This window comes from Sebastes umbrosus, chromosome 12 (assembly GCF_015220745.1).
Source record: "Sebastes umbrosus isolate fSebUmb1 chromosome 12, fSebUmb1.pri, whole genome shotgun sequence".
Taxonomy (NCBI): domain Eukaryota; kingdom Metazoa; phylum Chordata; class Actinopteri; order Perciformes; family Sebastidae; genus Sebastes; species Sebastes umbrosus.
Genome location: NC_051280.1, coordinates 16,066,677 through 16,078,423, shown reverse-complemented (window position 1 = coordinate 16,078,423; position 11,747 = coordinate 16,066,677). Strand labels below are relative to the sequence as shown.

At 37.3% G+C, this 11,747-nt stretch overlaps 2 protein-coding genes across 2 annotated transcripts; both read left to right on the top strand.

The window, feature by feature from the left end:
- Positions 1 to 1,585: 1,585 nt before the first annotated feature.
- foxq1a (forkhead box Q1a) lies at positions 1,586 to 3,171 on the top strand. The gene has a single exon (XM_037786354.1). The coding sequence runs from the start codon at positions 1,769 to 1,771 to the stop codon at positions 2,594 to 2,596; it is 828 nt and encodes a 275-aa protein (XP_037642282.1). The 5' UTR covers positions 1,586 to 1,768; the 3' UTR covers positions 2,597 to 3,171.
- A 3,698-nt stretch (positions 3,172 to 6,869) lies between these two features.
- Positions 6,870 to 11,747, top strand: foxf2a (forkhead box F2a). Its single transcript, XM_037786468.1, has 2 exons — positions 6,870 to 8,110; positions 11,199 to 11,747. Exons 1-2 carry the CDS (start codon positions 7,165 to 7,167, stop codon positions 11,369 to 11,371), a joined length of 1,119 nt encoding a protein of 372 aa, XP_037642396.1. The 5' UTR covers positions 6,870 to 7,164; the 3' UTR covers positions 11,372 to 11,747.

Below are 11,747 nucleotides of genomic sequence, written 5' to 3'. Positions count from 1 at the left end.
TGCTAATAAAATGTTAATATAAGGATGGTGGTCCACTTTGTCTGTATCTCCTTTCTAGAAATAAGTAGTCAAGCTAGTAGTAAATTATTTTTTAACCATTAATGAAGCCAGTAGATACTTATAACCCCTGTATAAAAGGTGCCTAATTAGAAAGGGGACCTTTTTTCATCATTCACCTTTGGCAGTATGAGGTGCACATGGTACATATTAAGCTGTTATTAAGTAGATCCTGATGTATACAAGAACACACACAGACACACGACCGCCCCACAAGCTGCTACATGCAGTGACTGGAATGAATACGTGGTATTTGAGCTCCTGTCATTGTGTGGTTAGCTTACAGGAATCCATCTTTCACATGCCACCTTTCAAAATAGTGACTTCACCCTGGATTGTGTGTCACACAGACAACACAAACAGATTACGACCTGAAAATGAAAACATCCACACCAAACATCTGTAACCTACATGTAAAGAAAAAAAACAGCTTGAAAAGTACAGTTTGCATAAACAAAAAGTTAAACCACTTGTCACTTGTTGCTGGTGTGATGTCAACATTGGTTTCCAGGTGAGGTATGAGGTTATTATTTTTTTAGTGACAGTGTTGCAGCACAGCCAATGAAACCTGTAGTTTGGTGTGATACTTTTCGCTGGAAGTAACACCACCAATTACACAAAGATGGGTGATTGAGTTCAACATGACTGCCGGATGAACCTGAGGGAGTGAGTGGGTGGAAAAATGTATCCGGACACTAAATGATAATGAAACTCTGACATTAGCTATTAAAAGGCCTAGTAGTATCTTCAATGGGTCTGTTCACCTGTTGGCTTAGGTGTCATAATTACACACGTCTCCTTGAAATCAAGTGACATCATCCAAAACCTCAAGGCGCTTCATTCGGAAATGAAAATAAATCCCAATAACTCATTTAGGTAATCCATTTTGGCACCGAGCAACAGGAAGGACCAGACCCACTATTTGTTTTAAAAGAGAGAAACACAATAACAGTGGTTTCTATGTGGGCTGTTGGCATGCACATCTGAAGTGCACTCCTAAGTGAAGCACTTTGATGTGAGAGATCTTGAGTGTGTGTGATGTGTGTGATTGACTATATACCCAGCTGGCACAACAAGGAGCATCATTTTCTCACAGATTATACTCCACAAATAGTTATTTTCAGTAAATAATATCATATATGAAAGGACAGCTCTGGCTATACAGTGCTGCCTGAGACTGACAAATGATACCTGCAGGCACCACACCTTTTCATACAATGGAAACATACGCCACCTGGTTGTTCTCAGGTGAAATAGTCCCACAAGGTGTCTGGCAGATCACGTTTCACAGGTGCGAAGGTATAATAAAGCTGCACTGAATGGGTTTTTTTTTTTCAATCGTTGCTAAATACTGTTTTATAGTCTCATGATGAAACTTTTATTATGATCACAATTTTTGATTATAGACAATCCTGCACGCACATGTGAGGATGTTTTTTATGATGCTCCAAATCTTCTTTTGAAATCTTTTTTAACTCCTCCCTTTTGGGTTGGTCCTGAGGTGAGCCCTGCTATAAACAGCTGCTCACACACACATTTTGTAGGTGAGACTGACTGACTGCAGAGCTCTAGCAGCAGGTATGATAGCTAAGATCACTGGATTCAATTCAAAGCACTTGTATGCGTCTTGACGCACAACAAGATCCGGACTTTTACGCGCGGAGAGCACATTGGATAGGTCTCATACAAAGAGGAAAATCAACCAGAGAGCATGAAGCTAGAGGTGTTGTGTGGAAGCCACTATGACATGAAGCACTTCGAAATGTCCAGACCTGCTGAGGAGGAGCTGGGCTCGGATGGAGACTGCGTTGCGCACAGTCCTCCTCCACCTGTTGTTGCTCCACAGTGCGCTCCTTGCGCCAAATCCAAGCCTTACACAAGGAGACCAAAACCCCCGTTTTCCTACATCGCTCTCATCGCCATGGCCATCCGGGACTCCACATCTGGACGTCTGACTCTGGCGGAAATAAACGACTACCTGATGAAGAGGTTCCCGTTCTTCAGAGGCAGCTACACCGGCTGGAGGAACTCGGTTCGGCACAACTTGTCCTTGAACGACTGCTTTCTCAAAGTGCTCCGGGATCCGTCCAGACCTTGGGGGAAAGACAATTACTGGATGCTCAATCCTCAGAGCGAGTACACCTTTGCAGATGGGGTGTTCCGGCGCAGAAGAAAGCGCATTGATAAGAAGAAATTCAGCAGCAGAGAGGAGCAACCAGATGTGTCCGAGGAGCCGCCGAGCATTCAGCAGTCTGCGTCTGCAACAAGGACTGATCCATGTGTCAAGTTTACCAGTTCATTCGCGATAGACAGCATCCTCAGCAAGCCGTTCAAGAGGGATTCGAACAGACAACCTTCAACTCTCCACTCTGCCTTCACCTGGCAGCGCTATAATGAACTAATGGCGCCTCATTTAAATACACCTGTTGCCTCGTTTTCCTATAATAAGTCAGCCTGCTACATGGACTCCTGCGCTGCTCAGCATGTGTTAAACGCATGTGACTATGCTGGGCTGCTTTCATTCACATACCAGAAATAATAAATCTATTTTTTTTTTGATGATTGAAAAATCAGCATTTTGTGCTGCACTGATGATGGACACATGTGGGGAGGATTTAAATTGGTTTATTGTGGTGGCAAAGGTGTTACACTTGTATTTTGTACCTCTTAAAGCATTTTCAGATTTGATATTTTATACGCAATTGGTTGTTGTAAATGATACTGAACTAACGTTGTTTAGAAAACGTGTTAAAAAATATGCACTTTGGCTGTTTTTATGTCTCTTTCTTTAAAAAACAAAAATGCTCTCTACAATGAAATAAAAATCCAACTAATAATGGTCTACGTTTTCTATTGTTGAAACATGATTTTATATTGAATTTAAAAAGTATAGGACAAATTAGGACTGACACCTGTATGAGACATACACCTGTTAGGTGTCAGCTGGGCAATAATGGTGATCTGGGTGTGTGTTCATGTGACTCCACCTTGTAAAATTCATAGAGATCTCTGGGTTAGTTGCAAGTGTACCAAGGGCCTGATATATACACTGGCAAGCCTGTGACTGTGGGCTGCTTTCACTCACATATCAGAAATAAAATCTATTTTATTTGATGATTGAAAATCCTCATTTGTGCACTGATGATGGACACATGTGGGGAGGATTTAAATTGATTTATTGTGGTGGCAATGGTGTTACACTTCTATTTTGTACCTCTTAAAGGTCCCATATTGTAAAAAAAATAATATATTTGCATGTCTTTTATATTATAAAGCAGGTTTAAGTCCTATATAAATACTATGAAAGTATCAAAACACTCAATCCACAGATAAATACACAGCCCGTATTCAGAAACTGTGTGTTTGAAACAAGCCGTCATGATTTCAGTACATTTGTGATGTCACAAATCTACAATATTTACACAATTTCACAGTTTTAAACGTAAACATTATAAATGTGTCCCAGTTTATTCCCTGTTGCAGTTGTATGTGAATGAAATCAGCTGACAGGAAGTAAACATGGACCCAAGCTGTTTCCTAGCAATGCAATTCCGTTGTCATTCCGTTGAAATGCGCTAAAATTGAGCGTTTCTGATAGAGGGCGTATACAGGTATATTCAGATAGACAGTATGAGAAAAATAATGTGTTGTTTGAACATTAAAGCATATAAACATGTTCTAGTAGAAACCCAAAATTCAAGTATAAACCTGAAGATGAGCATGATATGTCCCCTTTAAAGCATTTTCAGATTTGATATTTTATACGCAATTGGTTGTTGTAAATGATACTGAACTGACTGTTAACGTTGTTTAGAAAACGTGTTAAAAAAAATATGCACTTTAACTGTTTTTGTGTCTCTTTCTTTAAAAAAAAAAAAAAAAATGCCCTCTACAATGAAATAAAAAATCCAATTTATGATGGTCTACGTTTTTTATATTGCTGAAACATGATTTTATATTGAATTAAAAAAAAATAGGATAAATTAGGACTGACACCTGTATAAGACATACACCTGTATAAGACATACACCTGTTAGGTGCCAGCTGGGCAATAATGTGACTCATGTGACTCCATCTTGTAAAATGCATAGAGATCTCTGGGTTAGTTGCAAGTGTACTAAAGGGCTGATATATATACTGGCCTCTTCCTATATGTAAAAGCCCTGGTGAAAATATTTATAAATATTAAATAAATATGGATATTTTGTAGGCAAAAGGTAAACGATTTCTCCTTAATTGCTTAGGAAGAAGAGGCTCCTCTCAAGTTTCTACCAGGAAAAAATACAAATGATAAAAAAATAAAATAAAATAAAATAAAATAAAATAAAATAAAATAAAATAAAATAAAATAAAATAAAATAAAATAAAAATAATCAAACAACAAGAATGATAATAATATAATGAAACAAAATTAAATAAAGCCATGGTCATCATGTAAATGCAGCCTATTATTAATATCTGATTTTACTCTATAATTTATGATGCAAAAAGAAATTGCCTTATAAGTATTTACTTGTCAGTGTTCATGAAGTTCGCTGCTGCCGGATAGGGGGCATCCAATATTTATGTTTTCTGTCTGGCGCTGCAAATAGTTGTCGCCTCAGTCGCCACACATGCGCAGGAAAGGGTTTGTACAAATGGTGCATCCTGAGCGAACTTCAACTCGAAACCACAATAGGAAGAAATGTCTTCCAAGTAGGCCCATTCTTCTGAGGCTAGAGAGTGAATTTCCTTTAAACCAGCTGTGCATCCTGGACGCAGCAGGGCGACTGGTTTGATGTTGCTGATATTCTGGCTAGATTGTGTTTTAAAAGGGAAAAGCCATCTAAATTAAGAATTACAATATGTCATTTCCACTGCCTAGGAAAGTTCAAGCAGTATTTGTGAACAGGAACTTTGTTGGTGTGGGAAATCAGACTGGTGGAATTGTTTCACGTGGTGACTTGCTCTGTAATGACACTTACACTGTTAAGAATTTCCCAGTAAAATAACAGTAAAGAACTGGCAGCAGGGTTGCCTTTATGTTACTGTAAAATTAACATTATTATACTGTCGCTGAAATTTACAGCTTTGTAGTGTTAATGAAAAATACAGTTTGAACTGGTTGTTTTTTTTATTAATTTCACAGTACTTTACAGTTAATTTACTGTTTAAAGATACATTATATAGCTGTCTTTCCACCTTTCTTTTACATTATCTTACTGATTTGCTTTAATGCACTATTTAGGTTGTATTTTTTACATACATTTTAATAAACAATTTTTTGCCTAGATGAATAGACTTAGCAGGTTACAGACATAGGGATAGTCACACTAAATACAATTAAAGGCACTTGTTAGGAAAAAGGCTACAATAGACTTGTTGACACTTTTCCCGAAAAAAAACCTGTCTATAGCTGAGCACAGAATGCAAACCATAACAACATGTGAGTGAAGAACATCACAGAGCTAATTCACTGATTTTACAATCATGTACAATGTACAAGCCTCACATGTGCAGATCAGGTCCCAGAATTAAAAAACATACTGCATGAAACTGTTACTGATGATACTTTAGACAGTTGATCAGCAGTAAAGTGCTGTTTTTTTAAGAATGCATTATAGTTCAGTTAAAAAACTAGTTTTCTTTTGTATTAACAGTAAAGCACTGTTTTTAGCAATAACAGGTTAATACTGTTGAAATCCTGCTGTAAATTAACAGCAATTATTTACAGTGTACCAAAGCACAAAAAGGACATTTACATCAGCAAACTTGGCACAAAATATATCCGATATAATACAAAAATATATTCCCCAGGGATGTAATCCAGGCTCCAAGAGGTAAACTGACACTTGTGTGCGCTGTGTGTGGTATGTTGGCACGCTCTGATGGAAAAAGCATGCTTCCTCTCATGTCAAGAGTCCTAACCCTGAACAGATCCCAAACAAATGAACATTGCAGGACTCCTTCTCTCGTCTATACACCTTCACAAAATAAATCCACTGAGGACAAATGGAATCATCAAATGCATGTCTTTTATATTATAAAGCAGGTTTAAGTCATATATAAATACTATGAAAGTATCAAAACGCTCAATCCACAGATAAATACAGAGCCCGTATTCAGAAACTGTGTGTTTGAAACAAGCCGTCAGGATTTCTGTACATTTGTGATGTCACAAATCTACAATGTTTACACAATTTCACAGTTTTAAACGTAAACATTCTAAATGTGTCCCAGTTTATTTCCTGTTGCAGTGTATGTGAATGACATCAGCTGACAGGAAGTACACATGGACCCAAGCTGTTTCCTAGCTACGCAATTCCGTTGCCATTCTGTTGAAATGCGCTAAAACGGAGCGTTTCTGATAGAGGGCGTATACAGGTATATTCAGATAGACAGTATGAGAAAAATAATGTGTTGTTTGAACATTAAAGCATATTAACATGTTCTAGTAGAAACCCAAAATACAAGTATAAACCTGAAGATGAGCATATATCCCCTTTAAAGCATTTTCAGATTTGATATTTTATACGCAATTGGTTGTTGTAAAATTATACTGAACTGACTGTTAACGTTGTTTAGAAAACGTGTTAAAAAAAATATGCACTTTGACTGTTTTTGTGTCTCTTTCTTTAAAAAAAAAAAAAAATAAAATGCTCTCTACAATGAAATAAAAAAATGTTGTTGCTTTATTCATCATGGTTTTTGTCAAAAATGTCGTGCCAAATATGTCTGACAAATGCATTCAGAGGTGTTTTTTGAAAAGTGAGTCGTGGGAGGAGATTTGTCTTCCTCCACTGCGCTGTGTGTCCGGCTCCTAGTCTGGATCCTGGCCAGATGGGGAGGGAGAAGTTCCTGGCGATTTCTTGGAGGGATTTGGGAGGGGGGGATTGAGAGATTTAAGAATTGATAGGTGGTCGAGTTGTGTTTGGCCGGCTGGATATGCGCAGGAGCTTTATTTCCCCTCCTCTCTTATGGGATTATTGCCAGCGATGGACAGAGAGAGAGGAAGGAGGAACAGCCAGCTGGTGTTTTCTGGACTTTCACGGTTATAAACGCGCAGAGCATTGCAAAGGGAGCTTTTAATCATCGTTGAAATAAAGGAAAAGTTAGTGTTATAGAACCATGACAACCGAGAGCTCCTCCAAGCAACTTTTGCATCCATCTAATGCAGCTCTGCAGAGCGCGCAGCCAGTGATGGAGATGGAGAGCAGCGCGCAAAACAACGCATCATCACCCAAATGGAAAAAGGGAAACTCTGGCTTGAGGCGCCCAGAAAAGCCTCCCTACTCCTACATCGCCCTCATCGTGATGGCAATCCAAAGCTCTCCCACCAAAAGGCTGACTCTGAGTGAGATCTACCAGTTCCTTCAGGCCCGCTTCCCTTTCTTCAGAGGCTCCTATCAGGGATGGAAGAACTCCGTCAGACACAACCTGTCTCTGAACGAGTGTTTCATCAAGCTGCCCAAAGGTCTCGGCAGACCAGGCAAGGGCCACTACTGGACCATCGACCCGAGCAGTGAGTTCATGTTCGAGGAGGGCTCGTTTCGTCGCAGACCTCGCGGGTTTCGTAGGAAATGCCAGGCTTTGAAGCCAATGTACCGGATGATGAATGGCATAGGGTTTGGTGCGTCCATGCTGCAGCAGAACTTTGATTTCCAATCACCTCCAGGCGCATTGGCGTGCCATAACAGCTACAACATAGACCTGATGGGTAACACGGTGCCAGGTGGGTTTGAGGGACTAGGAGGAGGACATCACGTCCCACACATGTCCTCAGGCTCCGGGTCATCGTACATGGCCTCTAATGGAGACTATTGCGCAGACAGCAGCAGCAGCAGCTCCCTGCAGGCCTCCACAGCCATGTTGGACTGTCAGTCTCCGTATGCAAACACAGCTTCACACTGGAGTTCACCTGCAGTGTCTTCATACATCAAACAGCAGCAGCTGGCATCAAGCAGTCCCACTTCATCTTCTTCTTCTTCTGCTCTGCACACGGCTGGGATGTCATCTTACTCTCTGGATCAGGGCTACCTGCACCATAACGCACGAGACTCCTCAGAGATTGCAGGTATAGAACCTCACAGTGCATGGCCTACACTGCAAAAAAAGGATTTTTAAGAAAGTAAAAAAAAGCCTTGTTTCTAGGACATTTTTCTTATTTTTTTTGCCTAAAAAGAAAAATAATCTTGATAAGCAAGTTTTGCATTAGAAAAGTAATCTCATTTTAAGAAAACATATCTAACTTTTTCTTAATAAGATATTAAAATCTTAATTAAGGTGTAAATTCTTAAATTGAGTAAAAAAAATCTTAAAGTCAGCTTAATCAAGAAAGCACAACAATCATTTTAAGTAAACATTTCTTACATAACAGTTTCTTTGCTTTTAATAAGCAAAATTTTGGCCTATGTTTTCTAGTTTTAAGACACATTACAGTCTTAAAGTGTCTAGATTCATAGTCTAGTTTTAAGAATTCTAGCCAAGCAAAATTTGCTTACCCTATTGGCAGATTTTTTTTGCTCAAAACAAGAAAATTTGTCGACATTTAACAATATTTGGCTTATTTCTAGTAGGGCTGTTTTTGCAGTGTATATGGATAAACTACACTGTTAAGAATTTCCCAGTAAAATAACAGTAAAGAACTGGCAGCAGAGTTGCCTTTATGTTACTGTAAAATTAACATTATTATACTGTCGCTGAAATTTACAGCTTTGTACTGTTAATGAAAAATACAGTTTGAACTGGTTGTTTTTTTTATTAATTTCACAGTATTTTACAGTTAATTTACTGTTTAAAGATACATTATATAGCTGTTTTTCCATCTTTCTTTTACATTATCTTACTGATTTGTTTTAATGCACTATTTAGGTTGTATTTTTTACATACATTTTAATAAACATTATTTTTTGCCTAGATGAATGAACTTAGCAGGTTACAGACATAGGAATAGTCACACTAAATACAATTAAAGGCACTTGTTAGGAAAAAGGCTATAATAGACTTTGCTGACACTTTTTCCAAAATGTCTGTCTATAGCTGGCTACAAGCACAGAATGCAAACCATAACAACATGTGAGTGAAGAACAATAAAGCTAATTCACTGATTTTACAATCATGTACAATGTACAAGCCTCACATGTGCAGATCAGGTCCCAGAATTAAAAAAAATACTGCATGAAACTGTTACTGATGCTACTTTAGACAGTTGATCAGCAGTAAAGTGCTGTTTTTTTAAGAATGCATTATAGTTCAGTTAAAAAACGGCCTATGAGTGTAATTTAACAGGTTTTCTTTTGTATTAACAGTAAAGCACTGTTTTTAGCAATTACAGGTTAATACTGTTGAAATCCTGCTGTAAATTAACAGCAATTGTTTACAGTGTATTAATTCTGATTCCTGCAAGTGCACCATGATGAGTCATAAGAATCTAAGACCATGGTGAATATTAAACTACAGGGCTAATCCTATATACCACTTACTTTACACTATACATCCTATATACCACTTTATAGACTGCACATATGTACATATTATATTACATTTATTTATTGCACATACTACATTTATTTTTTGACGGACTGCACACACTATGTTCACCCATTCACTCTGTATCTTTTATATCTCTATTTATTGTTTTTATAATTTTTGTATACCTTTACCTCACCTGTGTTTCACTCTGTTTGCTGATGTTGCTGCTTTGACACCTGAATTTCCCTCCGGGGATTAAAAGAAGGTTAATCTTATCTTATCTTAATTTATCACATGTATTAAACTGTATAACTATTGACAAAAATATAGAACTTAGATTTTCATATTTTTTTTATTTAATCTGATTGCATTGGATGTATTCAGAAAATATATGTGCGACTCATTGACTGAACTATCAACCGTCTGAGCAAACTTTTATGGAAATGAAATAGGTAAAAACACAGAAAAGTACCCATAATGTGCATTAATTGATCAGATTGTAATGTCCCATAAGACTGACTTTTTCAGTTTAATTTTTCATCATGCATCATAAAATTGTGTGTGGCGTGCACAATGTGCCCATGTGTTACATTTAATTTTCTTACCATTTGATTGCACTCAAACTCTCTTTAAAGGCCTCTGTGCTGTAGAATGTATAATAAATATATAGGCACAAAAACACATTAAAACTGCGTGAAGAAGCAACGAAAACGACGTCAAACACGCTTTCACAAACATATTCTTAACAATGAAAAAAATAAAAAAATGACTTTTATTCATTTCAGTGCAGTTTCATTAAGGCCTTTAACATGAGGTCAGCATAATAGCCAGGATAAGAAGATGTGTTGTTGTCTTATTGCTCATTTTATTTCAATTATCTTATTTTTTTCATGTTGTTTATTGTCTTTTAATGCACATAACACACATTAGAACAACGTCCTAATAAAGCACAAAGGTTTCACCTACAGCTTGTAACTGATGAAATAAGATAAGCTTTTTATTGATCTCCAGTGGGTAAATTCATGTGATGGCTTTATTTAAACGATCTACTATTGTTTAACAGAGTTATCATCATCTACTAATACTGTAAGAACAAATATTTGGTTGCCATGTTGTGAAAAATCCAGTTGGCTGGTGTTAAACCTCCACCACGTTACATGCTTCACTTTTTAAAATCGTTTTAGTTAATGAGGAAGGTCTATAAAGGCTGCTGCATCTGTACCAAAATTAATTTTCAACCATAAAGTGTTACCACAGTTTATCAGCATTTACAACTGCAGACTTGATGGAGTATTATTAACAAAAGACAAACAAACAAATAAACCCTTTATTGATTATTTATAACATTCATTTAGAAATAAGAAATATACAATCTCTATTAATGGATTACCAACATTTGCATTATTACCAAACACAAAGGATAAACATCAGCCAAAGGATTTTTCGCTACCTGGTAACCAAAATGTTGCTCTTATAAATGGCCTATACTGAAGCCTTAGTAAATATTCTTTAAAGCCATAGATACAACCTAAAACCCTATATAAAGGACACAAAAAGTGGTACCAAAAATTAACAAAAAAAAGACCCATTAATAAAAACGCTGATTATTTTTGTTATCCAGCAGTTTGAATAGAAATAATCCAAATACATTAAAGAAAGGATTTGACGTGATGTGTGCTGTGTGTTCACAGTGGGACTGTCTCGATACTCCAGCCACTCAGCTCCTGTGTGTGACAGGAAGGACTTCGTTTTGAACCTAAATGGCATCTCTTCCCTCCACCCCAGCACCAGCGGATCTTACTATCACCAGCTCCATCACCATCACCAAAGTGTCTATCAGGATGTAAAGCCGTGTGTCATGTGACAAAACAACCAAAGACAGAACTGTCTGGAACCTACCTGCCAAATGTAACGATCAGGTGGAGTTATTTTATCAGGATCTTTGGTGAAAATGGCAATTTTATTCCCTTCCAGTCAGTGTCAGTGACCTTTGACCCTTAATAGTTATGATGTGAGGACTTTGTTTTGCCACTCACATAACATGACTGACTTTACACACATATGAATAAGCAATATCAACAGTTTTACTGAAAAAATACGTACACATACCTGAATTAATCTTTATTCATGCACTTAATTTTGTGTTCCTGAAGTTGCTGATTTTCTGCAGCACACCATTAAAGAGATTTATTTTTAAAGGAGAATTTGGAAGTGTTTTTAGCAATAAAAGGTTTTTTTTT

What these genes read in the sequence shown, in the direction of transcription:
- foxq1a (XM_037786354.1), top strand. Translation starts at nt 1,769, where the DNA reads ATGAAGCTAGAGGTGTTGTGTGGAAGCCACTATGACATGAAGCACTTC.
- foxf2a (XM_037786468.1), top strand. Translation starts at nt 7,165, where the DNA reads ATGACAACCGAGAGCTCCTCCAAGCAACTTTTGCATCCATCTAATGCA. An exon ending in AGACTCCTCAGAGATTGCAG is followed by an intron (nt 8,111 to 11,198) that starts GTATAGAACCTC and finishes GTGTGTTCACAG; the next exon opens with TGGGACTGTCTCGATACTCC.